Source organism: Drosophila simulans, chromosome 2R (assembly GCF_016746395.2).
Source record: "Drosophila simulans strain w501 chromosome 2R, Prin_Dsim_3.1, whole genome shotgun sequence".
Lineage (NCBI taxonomy): Eukaryota > Metazoa > Arthropoda > Insecta > Diptera > Drosophilidae > Drosophila > Drosophila simulans.
The window spans coordinates 17,834,169-17,848,034 of NC_052521.2; the positions used below are offsets into that span (position 1 = coordinate 17,834,169).

Genomic DNA, 13,866 nt, shown 5'->3' on the forward strand with positions numbered 1-13,866 from the left:
ATATGGGGTACTCTGCGTGGCTCCTTATCAATCATTGCTGAATTTATCGGCATGTACGGAATTTTTAATGCTTATCCAGAAATCAAAGTTGACAGGGAAAAAAGCTGGACGGCGAAAGCCCCCATCCTCCATCGCTCCGTTGCTGTTTCGGTTTCTGTTGTGGCCATCCGCTGATATGGCGACGGTCCCTCGGCAGCGTCGCTCCGACTTTCAGGCTGGCTGGCTAGTTGGGTCAGTTGTTCCGCGCCAGCCGTCGGGCGACAACAATGACCACTCGACGACGCCAGCGCGACAGCATTTATCGATTTTCGGCAGCCCCAGTGGAGGAGCGCTAGGAGCAGCAGTCAAGCCAAAGTCCAGCCTCGCAGACCCACTGGGTCGGATTAAACGGCCTTCACATGAGCATGCTAGGATTTGTCTACCTGGTTCTTATCCTGGGCTGGATACTGATCGTTCTGTTCCTGAAGTGCAAAAAGTCCTTGGCCGCTCCATTTCGGTTTGGCGAGAACTACACCGATGCCATCGCCGATACGGGTAGGGTGCTTCATTTACCTGATGGTTAATACTATATAGCATGCAAATCATTATTGGTATTAGATTAAACCAAATAATTGAGATTCATAACTCATTACGCTATCTGCCAGCTAAAATTATGATGAAATAACTCTGATATGTGGTTTGCTTGTTTGTTAGAACGTCGCCCATCGGTCCACGTTATCCAGTTGCAGCACGATGATGTGGAGCGCGAGGATCACTATATGAACCATTTCCACCAAAACACGGAGAATCTGCAGCGCTACTCGCATCGCTCGCAACGTTCTACGCTGGAGGAGCGTACGATCGAGCGGACATATCCCACGGATGCGGTGATAAATCCTGCCTATATGCACGACGAGGACTACGTGATCAATGGTGAGTTTCAATCCTTCTCCGCTTTTTCAGCCAGTAGGTAACCATTTGTATTTAAAGCACCTCCTCCGTCCTACGAGGAAGTGATGCGCCAGCCGCAGGTGTATCCACAGGTGCGCCACAACAACCACAAGATCAGCGATGCTGACATCTAGCCTAGTTAAGCCAATGATCAAATTGTAAATATGCGAACTTGGTCTTGGTCAGCTGTGATTTTACATATTGGTTTTGGTTTTTTATTTCGTTTGCACCTAAAAAAACATAATCAATTCGATTGATTCAACTTAGGTGGCCTGCGCCCTCTTGCACTGCGAATAATAGTAGTTTTACATAAAAAATGTACAAAATGATTTTACATAGGTATGATTAATAGTTATGATTATGATTAATGATTACAAACAAACAGTCAGTCCACGTGTGCAGTTGTTACAGATTGTAATTGTAAATAAATTAAGAGTGAAGTATACTAAATAAAATGTGTAAAAAACTAAAAAAACATTCCCTTTGCATTCTTTTGGCTAAGTTAAGTCGCTAAATTCGAAACATATCGCACATACAGACACCAAAGCTTCTACATATGGATATATAAATGTGTTCCAACGTGGCTTATTGTATTCACAGTTCTAATTACTTCAGTTGCGGCTCAAGCCATTGACTATCTACGGCAGCACCTTGTGCACGCTGTGCATCTGTATGAAGGCCTCCAGTTGCGTGGGTATCAGACCCTTGAAGTTTAGCCTGTTGGTGGCAATGGAGCGTGCGGCCAGGCACTTGAGGCTGGTGTGAGCATTCTGATGGGCGTGAAGCCGATTGGCCAATATAGCTGCAAGTCAAGTCAAGCACTTTTAGTAATGGGGTCAAGTGGAAATCAATGGCTATGCTTACGCAGCTTGCAGGCCGTGGCCGCTGTCTGCCCTGCCGCGTTCACTGCATCCAAATGGGCTCCTGCCTCGACGAACAGCTGCAGAATGCGCGCCATTTCCGTCTGGCGATCCTGAGTGGTGTTCACCTTGGTCACTAGGATGTGTAGAGGGGTGTTCCGAGCGGAGTCCACTGCAACCACGGAGGCGCCACAGTGTACCAGAACCAGAGCAGTGGCATAGCAGGGAAATCTGTGATGCGAACGAATGGTATAGTTCTATATTCATAAGAAGGAGATCCTTTGTGAATCTGAATCCTACCTGCACATCTCATTTGTGTAGAACTCGTCTACGGGCATCACTCCATTTACGGCAATGTGCAGCAATGTCTGTCCATCCTGCAGGCGAGTGTCGTTCTGTATGAACTTGCGTACGACCAGGAATAGCTGCTGGATGTGCTCCTCGTCAATGTTTTGATCCTGCTTGCGTCGCGCCAAATGGGTAACGATCTTGATTAGATAGAGCGCAGTAATGCAGTTCTGATTATTCTGATCCTGCCATAGACTGGGGCAGGCATTTGGCTTGGCTTCCTTAATTTTAAACTTATTGTTCTCGATCTCCTGCTGACACTTGGCCAAAACTGGCAGAACGTGATCCAACGTAAGATTGTGGTTCTCCACCCGCAAAATCTGAGCAAAAAGCTGGGCGAACCGTAAGAGATCGCGATCTACCGATACCTAGAAGAGATCAAACAAAGAACAATTGTATATGCATACTCAAGAGTTAATAAAAGTCAAAATTACATTATTGCGCATTCGCAGATCTATGGCGTAGTTCCAAAGCACCTGGCATTGGTAAAATCTGCCCTGATCCGCCATCACAGCTCCTCGATAGATGATTGCCTGAGGCAACTCAGGATTATTGCGGCCCAGTATGCGTTCCCTGATGGCCAGCGACTCCATGTGGATAGAGTGGTGATTAAGTTTTATGGCATACAATTCGGGCAGGTTTTCAGTCTCAAACCAATTGTCGTACGCGGGCACAGTGGGCTGTACTCTTTTGCGGATCACACCACGTGGATTGCTGTATCGCAGCTGCATTGCTCTCAGCAGATAGCCATAGGCCTTATTCACGTCGTACTTGATTTTGTCATTCGCATAGGTGGCTCCAAGAAGTTCCAACGCTGTGATCTGCTCCTCTAGGCTCATCAGTCCGGGTCGTTCGATGAACGCTTCCAGAACATCCTCATGGAGACGTTCGGCAGCCTGCAAGGCGGGTGTGATTCCCAGCTCATTCTTCTTCAGAGTGGCTCCATGGTCCAGCAGGGCTACCACCACATCCAGGTGGCCGCTTTCCGCCGCATAGTGCAAGGCAGTGGCGCCACACAGCGCCTGATCATTAGCCCTTGATCCTTTCTGAAGTAGAGTCTTTACCACCAGGTGGTGACCCTTGTAGGCGGCAATCATAAGCGTGTTGTTGTTGAACAGATTCGTGGCATTCACGTCAGCGCCATTGTCAATTAGGAATTCAACGATGTCCAATCGACCTGTGGAAATATTCCAATTAATAATAAATGCATAATTCATAGCACTTCCGTATGGTGAGAGTTTTGGATGCTCACCCTCATAGCAGGCCGCTCTCAGTGGCGACGACTGCGCCTTGGTATTGTGATTGATGGCCGCTCCCGCTTGGACGAGCATTTTGACTATCTGCAGATGCCCCATTCCGGCAGCCACCCACAGGGCGGTGGCTCCGTAGACCACCATGCCGTCGAAGATGACATTGCATTCCCGCTCCAAGTCGACGTCGTAGTGCGACAGCAGGGTCTTCACGAATTTCACATTGCCCGACATCGCGGCCATGGTCAGCGGGGTTAGCAATTGTCCATCCGGCTGATCGAAATTCTGGCGATGAAAAATGTATAGAAACTAGAATATTTGGAGGGGCCAGGGAAATCTTATGATGTGCGTGCGCAGCCGTTTCACAGTCAAGGTTGGACGAAAATAGTGCGTCGCATGTGATAAACGTGAGGTATGAAATCTCTGGGAAGACCATGCGCGCTTTCTTTGTTCTTTGTGCTTTACATGGGCGAAATGGGACTTGGCCAAAGTCCATAAACTTGGCAACTGCGTTGCGGCACGGAAAGAGCAGCATCTGGATGTGGGTCAAGGAACTGCTGGCCCGGGACGGGACACTCACCGCCGGGTACGTGATGTAGTTCGTCACGGGCAGCGTGTCGTTGGCTCCTCGCCAGAATCCTGCTCCTGGCCAAGCGGACTCATACCAGCGCTTGCGAGTGCTGCAATTAGTTTGTGAAAAGCCATTTGATTCGAGATCCATTCTAGCTGGAGCTTGGGCATAAAACCCAACTATGTATTACCGATACAGCTCCGCGTGCATGGCCTGCTATCTGAATTTTAACTGTCAGCTGCCTGGACAGTGGAGTTCCGAGCACCGAAAAACTCGATAAAACTTCGCCAGGCTCACGATTCCAGCCATTCTCAACCCTAAGTTTGCATACGCTTCCCGCATTTTTGGGGGTTGAATCGCAGTGAGAGGCAGCGATAGATCCTGCGCAGGACCAAACAGCTGTTCAAGGAGAGAGGTCCTTAAGGGCTTGTTTACCGCCCGCAGCTGTTTGCCTGCCTGCATTCCAGCAATCCATTGCAGCTCGGAGAGAGTGGATAGAATAGGATAGGACAATAAAAGAGGGGGTGGGAGCAAAGTCAACCGCAGTGCGCTACACGGGAAGAAAACTTGGTCCCTTACTATTATATGACTACAAATTTGTTTATTTTACAAAACGAAACCCATTTAGGTATTCTATAAAATCGGTTTTTGAAAATATCTTCCTTTAAAATGACCTTGTAGTTGGAAAAAGTAGTTGTTTAATTCATTCCATTCCAATTACTTATCTTTCCTTACACTTAGCATATACTTATCATAAACAATATGCAATAAAAACGTACTCCATTGAACTATTTATGGGATCTATGGCTTCGATTAGATTACAACGCAACAGCAGAGGTGTTGGAATTATTTTGTTAATAAACAAATTTATAAACGCACATTTCAAACTGGCGATTTCAGGAAACTGCATAGCATTTGGTCTGGCATTTGGCCAATTCCGTGTCCAGATAGCCACGCCATTCCTGAGTAATTGGTTAAAGATGGACCGAGTGTCATCATCCACTTGATATCCAATCAATTGCGACAGTGACTTTTGGTGCCTTAAATAGGATTTTGATCTGTATTGTTCGGTCATTAATTGCAAAACTGCACCAAATACTGCTGATTTCGCCTGCGATGGTTTGCCTTTTTGGCAGGCAGTAAAGTTATAAACACTACAGTGGACACTCGCATAATAGGACTACAATAAAAGTAGATCGCTTAAACGCTGGCACGTTATAATAAGATCCTAATATGATCTTCGCCCTTTTAGCGGGTGTTGCCTGTAGAGCATGTGGCTCACCCTCTCTCTCACTCGCTCCCTCGTTCTCTCTCATAAACAATGACAAGCCAAGTAAATACAAATACCGAAAGCAAAAAACCAGCAATGGAGCGTGTATAGATTCGCTCTATGCGGCAGCAGATTTGTTTTTACATATAAACCGAATAATACGTATACGTGCGGCGGCAATTTTCATTAATGACGCAGTAGTGAACTCTGGCAATTACGCAAAAAGCCGTTCCATCCGTGCCATGGAGTACTCACTGTATTCACCAGGTGGGTCTGCACCGCCCTGCAGCTAACCGAATTCAAGATCTCGACAAAGCTCAACATCTGGCCACTGCGGGCCGCCAGGTGAAGGTTGTTTAGCTGGGAGAAACGCAGACGCGGCTCGTGGGGAAACTTGGCCCGGATCTCCTCGGAGATCTCCACCAGCATTCCGTGGGCCATGTTGAAGTAGCCGAAATCGGGCGGATAGCCATCATATATGGACGTATGTGCCTCGTCTAGAGGCGCCTCTTCTGCGGGATCGACCTCCATTCTGGTTGGGAAATGGACGATGTTGCACTGATCGGTGATCACTGATCACCAGGTTTGGGAATGGAAGCAATCCACACAGGCCCACTCTTTCCAGGCCAGGCGGCAATACGGTCACACCTAGCGGTGCACCTGCGAAAGTGAAAACAGTGACTAGCCACAATTATCGTTAGTTTATCGTTCGTTTATTCGCGCCCTTTTGCAGATATTACATATGTTTGTTGATTGTAAATATGAAACATATATATGAAATACAGCTTGAAATACTGGATATGTTTACAAGTGTTGAGTTAGATTACCCTCCATTTTAAGTGTGCGAATAAAGTATTGAATATGCTTTGAGTATGCGTGTGTGTGCGTGCGTGCGTGAGGTTTTTACTGTATTAGATTGGTGTATTTTTATATCGTGCTTTCCTTAGCTTCAATGTGAAAGTTTTCTACATTGGACCAGGCCTGGATCTTGGGTTATATTCATAGAGTTTTGATAGTGTGCGTCGACAGGCCCGTCCAATGGAAAATTTTCATCGAGGCGTTCCGTTTTGAATCATATTTTTCCAATCTCTCATTTGAGTTCGGCGATGTGCATCGGTTCGCCTGGAAAACTATGCTTAATGCAGCGAGTTCTTAATTGTACATCATATTTGTTGTTCCTTCTTCTCCATCATTATTTCAAGCATACGCTGCTTCAAAGTGTGTATATATATACAATGGGCTCAGCATCCTCCATATGCTGGACAATGTAGTTTTCAAACGTCTCGATTAACAATTCACTCGTTTCAAAAATATCTTTTGAAGCTTGTGTCATCACTATTCAACAGTCACTGTTTACGTCACAGTCACGGTTTACTCACACTAACGATACACCAACGTGCTCGTGAGTTGTGCGTGCATGAGTTTGTGTTCACGGGAAATTTGCTTCCACTGGAATTTAAAGCTTGTCTGCACTAGATCTTCTAAAAGGAAGAAAGTTCGTTTGTTGTGTATATCTCCATTCCCTGCCCTTGTCTTCTTATGTTTTGATCATCCATTTTTTGAAATACTGAAAAGGCAAAATGTCGGTTAGGAAACTCAATCCCGAAAATCCCAAAGCGTGTGGAAAAGCTGCGATTCGAAAGATTAGCTGTTTAGCGTTCAGTTTATATTGAAAATATTTAATTAAACCTTTTACATTTAGCTAGAAAAGGCTCAATTTCTATCAATATTATTTTGTATTCGAATTTCATTTCGATGTTATGCATAAAATTCATTTAAAATACAAGCAAGTGTACGCAATTCATAAAATTAATCAACAATCTACACGAAGGCTTAGCCCTCGTTAACTAAGTTATCTACAAAGCAAATGGCAGAAGCATCCCAATATAAGGTATTTACTTTACGGATCCACCAGAACTGGATTTTAGTTGGAGGCCGTGATGGCCACCGGTGTTGGTGAGGGTTGTGCCACGACCGGGGTTATGGTTACGGCAGGTGGAGCGCTATTGTTGAGCTCAGAAACGCCGGAGGAGGATATGTCAGCCGCCACCTTGAGTCCATTGGGGGTTGCACCCAAGCTTTGACGAGAGTTGCGCTTACGGTGAATACGCGGCTTGTTTGGCGAGGGAGTCTTGGTAGTGGAGTCGGGCACCGAGGAAACGCTGCACGACTTGTCACCTCCTGCTCCAAACTCGGTACTCTCCGATGGGGAGCTGGCTGACCTAGCGTTCTTCACCGAATGGCGGCCGCCGCGTCGATTGCGGCGACGATTGTTATTGTTATTGTTGTTGCCGTTACCATTGACAACCGGCTTCACCGTGGTCTTCTTGGGATCGAAATAGCTGTCCAGAAGCTCGAGCAGCTCTGTCTTGTCCTTGATCTTTAGCCGGCCAATAGACTGCAGGGCCATGTCCAGGCCCTCGGTCTGCTTTTCTGCCCAGATGGCACTTAGCTTGTTCAAATCGAAGCCATTCTCGGCTAGCACAATGCGGAACTTCACGGCACGCACACGATGGTACAGAGTGGTCTTGAAGTAGTTCAGGAACACCGGACGGAAGGTGTTTTGACGCTCCAAATTCTCGTTCTGGATATCCAGCTCCAGGATATCGGATACCACCAACTTGGCAAACGGACGTATGGCATTAAACAAATTCTCCAATGCCTCCGAGCTTTTCGGTTCCGTCTTGCAGTTCGAGTTGCTCAGCTGAAGGGCCACATCAAAGGCCAATTTGGCACGAACACTGGCATTGCCCTCAAACAGCTGCCGCTTACCCTGAACGGCGTTCTTGACAGATTGCTTATCGTCACCGTTGGTCACGGTGCTGTCCCTGGGGGATATCGATACCGAATCGGACACTATATCAGATCCTGATCCCAAAACAGATCCAGATCCAGATGTAGACGCAGAGCAAGCCGCGTCTTCCTCCTTGGTCGTGGACAAGATCTTGGAAAGCTTGCGCAGACTGTAGTTCTTGAGGTTGGCATCGCCAATGGAAGCCTTGGCCAGATTGATGCTGTTTGCAAACGACTTCACCGATGCGGTAAAGCGCTCCAACAGGCCGTACTTCTTCAACGACTCCAGGATCATGTAGGGAATGAACTTGCGCTGTTCATGACAGATAAGCACAATCCCGTCCGAGCTGGGACCCGCCTTGGTCTTCAGTTGCTCAAGCCAGTTGAGGAAGTCCTTGAGGGCAGCGATCTCAGACTTGGATTTAATGATCTGAGAGGATATTGTATGTGGAATTGCGGATGTTTGAGTACTTGACTGCCACTATTAAATGGACTGGACTGCACTGGACTCACCTTATAAGTCTGCATCGACTTCAGCATACGATAAAAGCCAATCGAAATAACACGAACTTGATGGCGCTGGCGAGCAGCTGGATTCAGATTCATATATGGCATGATGTACTGCTCGAAGTGGTCGGTGGGTGTGTAAGCGGCCAGCTGGACAATCTGTGGGTTTAACGCAAGTGGGGTTAGGACCGAACGATCGCACGGCAGTCAGGTGGTATGCCCGATTTACCTCATCCATTAGACGCCGTCCAGTGGTGTCGATGTCCACGCCCACCAGGATATAATTGCCGGCCGGCAGCTCCTCCTTAACGCCCACGGACGACGAGGATTGATCGGCGACGGCAATGGCCACTCCGGCATCAATGTCATCAGCAACCATTTTCTTATATGATCTGGGGAACGGAATCTAGAAAATTCGGAAAACCAAATTAGCTGACTTTCTGGAATTTTTTTTTGTTATTTTAAGGAACCGATTTCCTTAGCAAAACGCGAACCGCTTTCACTAGATTTTCGATATGAAGTGACGGGCTATGTATTTTCAAGAGTCTATTAAACCCTAAGCTACTATTAACGGTTTCTTTCCAGAGGCGCCATCTTTTAGACAAACGTTTGTATATGTATGTATGTATGTTCACTTTCACCACACTTCAGCACTTTTCTTTTGGGCTCACCTCTACTGAACACATTTTTCGTGTTGGTTTCGATGGGCTCTTTCGCTTTTTACGAACTTTTTCCTTTATTTTTCAAAAGGTTAAAGCGAAATTTGCTTCTGTTCGACGAGCTTTCACAAATAAGAAACAATTCGTACGACTAACTAAAACGTAATGAATAATTTTCTGATGCACCCGACGGCGTAGGAAATTTGCGCGAATTTGACATATGCAAAGCCTGCTAATCGAGCGTTTTGACTTAAGTACGATGGGTTAGGCAGCTGCAACTCGGCCACATCTTGCCACAACGCCCACTGTGCAGATGAAAACTTTTTGCGCAATATTTTTGCCGCTGCTATAATGAAATATCGTCTTTCAGCTTGCTAATATATTTTTTCCAATAATTAGCCGGCGAAATTGGTGGGCAAACAACAAATATTTGGACAAAAGCGCAGACAAGAACTGATAAGAGGTTCAGGGCTGACGAATTTCAAATGTTTGCGCCAGAGATGACAGGCCATCGATATCACTATCGATAGATATATCGAAGACGACTTAGCACTTCCACCTACTCTGCAGCCCTGGTCGGCACACAAACAATAATCAGCTGATGCCATCGCCTATTTCCAACAATTTGCACCGCGGAAGTGAAGAATTACCAAGAAAATAGATCGCCTGCTGACCGAATTATGCTGCTGTAATCACCCACGCACGGGCAAGCACACAACGGTTAAGATAAAACCAGGCGAGATAACACCACGCACAGGTGCCACAACATGCTGTCCTACATAAAGCGCAAGCTCTCCGAATCCGACAGCGGCGTCAGTTCGGTCGCAACCGTGACGTCGCCGTGCGGCGGCGATAGTGGGAGTGCTGGCGGAACGGGCGGCAGTGAAAGCGGTACGGGCAGCAGCAGCGCCAGTATCAGCGGACGCAGCCAGAACGCCGACGAGTTAGTGCGCAAAACGAGCCAGATGTCGATGGATGATGAGGCCATTGCCTTCGGGGAGGACGCACTGCTCCATGAACTGGGCTACAAGAATCAGACGGAGCTGCAGGAAACCATCTACGGTTCGATATACAATGGGACTTTTTTACTTTCGTCTAGTTATGTAATTTCTCTTGTCGTTACACAGATCTGTTGCGCGGCATTCGCGATCCCGAGAAGCCGTGCACTTTGGAGGACCTCAACGTTGTCTACGAGGATGGAATCTTTGTGATGCCACCCACGCGCTCCAATGTCTCAGTTGTACGTAACTCAATATCTTTATAAGCCATAAGCTTGAGCCCTAATCATTTCATCATAAGTTAAATCTGCGCGTGTGTTTATTTGCTTTCATCACAATTTCTGTTTGAATATTTTAAAGGCTTAACGATTTAGTTTCAAACTGCCTTTAAAATTGATCTCATAGCTTAAAGTACTTGTGTTAAAAAAATCCACATGTCTTAAATCTCTTGTGTAGTAAGCATTTCAATGCATTGTATTTTTATTTTGATTCTTTCAGGTGCGCATCGAGTTTAACCCCACAGTGCCACATTGCTCGTTGGCCACGCTGATTGGACTCTGTATACGCGTGAAAGTAGAACGTGGACTTCCGCACAACATAAAACTAGACATATACATCAAGAAGGGAGCCCATCAAACGGAGGAAGAGAGTAAGTGGGACAAGCCAGTTACTATTATCATATGTGTTCTAATTAAAAATGTTCACGTTTCCGCAGTTAACAAGCAAATCAATGACAAGGAGCGCATCGCTGCGGCCATGGAGAACCCCAATCTGCGGGATTTGGTCGAGAACTGCATTAAGGATGAGGAGTAGCTCTCTTTGCCATATCTTTTGTACATAGGGAATACTTTGAGGATTGTCTAGGATTAAGTGTACCATTAAGTTGCATCAGGGAGTGTGTGCTTAGCATTAAAGCCCTTAAAATCTGTTAATCGCCGGGGCGTTGTGATTCCAGCAGAATATCGATTGCTCAACGTCCTATCTATTTTCCCGCCTATGTTTACTGATAAGGTCCCCGGGCCCAACAACTCTCATTGTTTACATTGTGCCGAAGCGATATGGCCGTCGGACACTCGGCCAAAGAAAACCGTGTGCACATCGGTGTCATGGCGGGTGAATGAATCTGAATCGTAATCGTATCGATGGGCCGGCCATGTTGGGCATCAGCCAGCCAGCGTGCACGTCACGTCACCCGGATTTATCAGCTCCAGAAGAGTAGAAATGGTTTGGGGCGTAACGCAGGGCAATCACCTGGCTGTTGGCGCTGTTAAGTTGAGTGCATGACACACATTCGACTCAACTCGACTCGGCTAATTTCTTTGCAACTCTCCGGTTTCAGTGAGCACTTTGTTGCCATGACTGTCGCTGTTTCTGCTCCAATTTGCATTTCCGGGGTTTTCCATTTGTTAAATTGCACTGCACTTCCGCTCGTTCCGTTCCCACCACCAAAGTGGCGAGCCATAAATATTAAGCAATATCAATTAGTTGCTTGCCATCGCGCTCAAAATGCTTTAAACTAATTTCCAAAGACTTAGGCAAAAAACATCCCCACCAGCAATTAAAACCATCTGGCGCTGCGAACTTTTTGCCATGACACCGCTGGCCAATATTCACGGAATGGTGGAAGCTGCTGCAGACCAGACCCTTCGTGTCCCTTAGGCGTGCCGCGTGCCTCAGAAGGCGAGGGGAAAATAATAAAAATGAATGCGCAGACAAAAGCATATTGCGAATATTACGCTAATTGGCGACTGCAATCAAAGCGGACCTCGGCCTGGACACGTCGGCCGAAGGAATAGGAGAGGCAGCAAATGACTCCTTCCATCATCCCAGCAGCCGTATCGCCAGCCTGACCATGACCGAAGCCATCGGAGAACCCGCTGGTTCGTTTCAGGTGAGCAGTAATTGGAGGCAGACTGGTCTGCTACTTGTTTTGTGTTGTGTATGGAATGATCAAAGGATATCCGTTTAAAATAAACACTTTAAAACCACTATTTAAACTGATTAAATTAATACATTATAGTTGATAATCAAAATTCTTTGTATAGACGATGAGTAGAACCCAACCCACGGCCTACTGGTGTGACACCTTTAATAACCACAAGGTGCACGTGAGCAGAAGCTCGGGACACAGTCATAATGACTCAGTTGACACTCCGGCAATGGCCCGGGAAGGAGTCATGGGAGATGATGGCCTGGACTGCGACAGAATTTTATGTGCGAAAAATGCATAATTTATTCTGTTAATGCATATGCATTTAAGCCGAGCCAACAACTGCAGCAATTCCCCAGGATTTGCTGACCGGCAATTGTCATTTGTGCAGCGGTCAAAGTGACCCATTTAAGCCCGTCCTGCAGTGCCCGCCCAGTGCCACGCCCCTGCTACCGCCAGTCCGGGTCGAGTACATAAGTAGGCAAATGCAATGAGTCCGGCTCCAAGTCACAGTGGCCCGAAGACGAGGGGCACAGATTGCGGCCACCGAGATTTCCTTCCGATACGCAATGCTGTTAAATTGTATGCCATTATTATGATTGCCATCGTGACGGCGGGCATCCGGGACGGAGTGCACAGGATGAGGATGCCGGAGCCACGACCGGCTGTGGAGTTGCATTCACACATTGTTCGCCCGATCCGGGTCTCCGCATATGCCATGTATTTCATTATGGGTCCCACATACGCATTTCATGCCCCCCGGCTCCTTGGATTGCAGCCACTGCAGCGTGTGCGGCTATGCCGGCTCCTACGTCCAGATTGGATTTCACAATCGGAGTCAGAAGAAATGAATTAAGACTCGTTTAAACCATGGTGCAGGTTTCGAGGAAGTTAATGGTTCACTTTTGCAGAAGGATGTATGATTAAAACTTGGGAAATACCACTAAAAACTTTTTTGGAAGCGAAAAAGCGGAGCTTTAAACCCAATATAATGAGTACTTTGTAGTCGATTCCCTTGGAATTACAGTTCCTGTTTTTATTTTTCAGGTGGCTTACTGCGCGCGTTGTTAAAACCAATTGTTGTAATTGTTCGGGCCATGGCAGTTGCGCCGCAGCTCCTTAAAACCGGAAGTAACACTCAATGGCGAAAAACCGCCCACGGGCCTACGGGGCGTATGCGCATTATGCAAAGTCCTGGTCAGCGGTGAATGCCTTGCCACAGCCAGAATCTGCAGTAAATGTCTGCAGGAGCAGGGGGAGGGAGGAGTGGTATCCAAGAAGGGAACTTGGCCATTCAGCAACTGACAACTTACGCATCAGCAGAAGCAGAGATGCGGGGATGATGGAGGGATGACTCCAGCTTTCGGCCATCCGGATACCGGGTGAGCTCCGAGCACCGTCAGATCCGGAGTAGGAGCGGTGCAGGAGGGGATTTTGTTGTTTGCACTGCTATTAATTTCTGCTGCACTCGACTCGCCATTTATTTTGGACGCACAATGTGCCAGCCAGCTATGAGTTGTCTCTGCGCTGCCTCCTGAGTAAGGTTTGATTAACCCACTGAGTCTAAGTGTAAGAACTTGTAAAGAAAGTTAAGAACTTGTAAATTATTTTATAAAATTTAAGTAGCCAGATAAGGATCATCCACACATCGCAGTTAATAATTAATAATAATAAGTGTGGCTTAAAAGAAGATTTATTTTATTTGAAAGTATTAATCTTACTCATATTGCATTAATCTACTTCTTAGAAA

At 46.7% G+C, this 13,866-nt stretch overlaps 4 protein-coding genes across 6 annotated transcripts; 2 read left to right on the plus strand and 2 right to left on the minus strand.

The window, feature by feature from the left end:
• Positions 1 to 31: 31 nt before the first annotated feature.
• Positions 32 to 1,405, plus strand: LOC6735427. Its single transcript, XM_002082331.4, has 3 exons — positions 32 to 534; positions 694 to 912; positions 970 to 1,405. Exons 1-3 carry the CDS (start codon positions 399 to 401, stop codon positions 1,062 to 1,064), a joined length of 450 nt encoding a protein of 149 aa, XP_002082367.1. The 5' UTR covers positions 32 to 398; the 3' UTR covers positions 1,065 to 1,405.
• On the minus strand, positions 1,118 to 5,881 carry LOC6735428 (protein fem-1 homolog B). Of its 3 annotated transcripts, XM_002082332.4 has the most exons (7): positions 4,150 to 4,300; positions 3,969 to 4,068; positions 3,391 to 3,673; positions 2,573 to 3,315; positions 2,091 to 2,506; positions 1,795 to 2,021; positions 1,118 to 1,732 (listed from the first exon to the last, which is right to left on the minus strand). In XM_002082332.4, exons 1-7 carry the CDS (start codon positions 4,167 to 4,169, stop codon positions 1,569 to 1,571), a joined length of 1,953 nt encoding a protein of 650 aa, XP_002082368.2. In that variant the 5' UTR covers positions 4,170 to 4,300; the 3' UTR covers positions 1,118 to 1,568. The 3 variants fall into 3 exon arrangements, with proteins under 3 accessions (XP_002082368.2, XP_016028735.1, XP_016028736.1); XM_016181486.3 differs by lacking the exons at positions 3,969 to 4,068; positions 4,150 to 4,300 and adding an exon at positions 5,485 to 5,881; XM_016181487.2 differs by lacking the exon at positions 4,150 to 4,300 and having other exon boundaries at positions 3,969 to 4,143.
• Positions 5,882 to 5,920: 39 nt separating this feature from the next.
• LOC6735429 (maternal protein exuperantia) lies at positions 5,921 to 9,635 on the minus strand. Its single transcript, XM_016181485.2, has 5 exons — positions 9,201 to 9,635; positions 8,759 to 8,935; positions 8,536 to 8,688; positions 7,129 to 8,452; positions 5,921 to 6,796 (listed from the first exon to the last, which is right to left on the minus strand). Exons 1-4 carry the CDS (start codon positions 9,213 to 9,215, stop codon positions 7,154 to 7,156), a joined length of 1,644 nt encoding a protein of 547 aa, XP_016028737.1. The 5' UTR covers positions 9,216 to 9,635; the 3' UTR covers positions 5,921 to 6,796; positions 7,129 to 7,153.
• A 97-nt stretch (positions 9,636 to 9,732) lies between these two features.
• Positions 9,733 to 11,118, plus strand: LOC6735430 (MIP18 family protein galla-1). Its single transcript, XM_002082334.3, has 4 exons — positions 9,733 to 10,250; positions 10,316 to 10,428; positions 10,685 to 10,835; positions 10,902 to 11,118. Exons 1-4 carry the CDS (start codon positions 9,956 to 9,958, stop codon positions 10,997 to 10,999), a joined length of 657 nt encoding a protein of 218 aa, XP_002082370.1. The 5' UTR covers positions 9,733 to 9,955; the 3' UTR covers positions 11,000 to 11,118.
• The last annotated feature ends 2,748 nt before the right edge of the window (positions 11,119 to 13,866 follow it).

What these genes read in the sequence shown, in the direction of transcription:
- LOC6735430 (XM_002082334.3), top strand. Translation starts at nt 9,956, where the DNA reads ATGCTGTCCTACATAAAGCGCAAGCTCTCCGAATCCGACAGCGGCGTC. An exon ending in CGCGCTCCAATGTCTCAGTT is followed by an intron (nt 10,429 to 10,684) that starts GTACGTAACTCA and finishes TGATTCTTTCAG; the next exon opens with GTGCGCATCGAGTTTAACCC. An exon ending in CCATCAAACGGAGGAAGAGA is followed by an intron (nt 10,836 to 10,901) that starts GTAAGTGGGACA and finishes ACGTTTCCGCAG; the next exon opens with TTAACAAGCAAATCAATGAC.
- LOC6735429 (XM_016181485.2), bottom strand. An exon ending in GACGGCGTCTAATGGATGAG is followed by an intron (nt 8,689 to 8,758) that starts GTAAATCGGGCA and finishes TTAAACCCACAG; the next exon opens with ATTGTCCAGCTGGCCGCTTA. An exon ending in AGTCGATGCAGACTTATAAG is followed by an intron (nt 8,453 to 8,535) that starts GTGAGTCCAGTG and finishes ATATCCTCTCAG; the next exon opens with ATCATTAAATCCAAGTCTGA.
- LOC6735428 (XM_016181486.3), bottom strand. Translation starts at nt 5,760, where the DNA reads ATGGAGGTCGATCCCGCAGAAGAGGCGCCTCTAGACGAGGCACATACG. An exon ending in AGACCCACCTGGTGAATACA is followed by an intron (nt 3,674 to 5,484) that starts GTGAGTACTCCA and finishes TTTCATCGCCAG; the next exon opens with AATTTCGATCAGCCGGATGG. An exon ending in GGCCACGGCCTGCAAGCTGC is followed by an intron (nt 1,733 to 1,794) that starts GTAAGCATAGCC and finishes CTTGACTTGCAG; the next exon opens with CTATATTGGCCAATCGGCTT.
- LOC6735427 (XM_002082331.4), top strand. Translation starts at nt 399, where the DNA reads ATGAGCATGCTAGGATTTGTCTACCTGGTTCTTATCCTGGGCTGGATA. An exon ending in CGATGCCATCGCCGATACGG is followed by an intron (nt 535 to 693) that starts GTAGGGTGCTTC and finishes CTTGTTTGTTAG; the next exon opens with AACGTCGCCCATCGGTCCAC. An exon ending in CGAGGACTACGTGATCAATG is followed by an intron (nt 913 to 969) that starts GTGAGTTTCAAT and finishes TTGTATTTAAAG; the next exon opens with CACCTCCTCCGTCCTACGAG.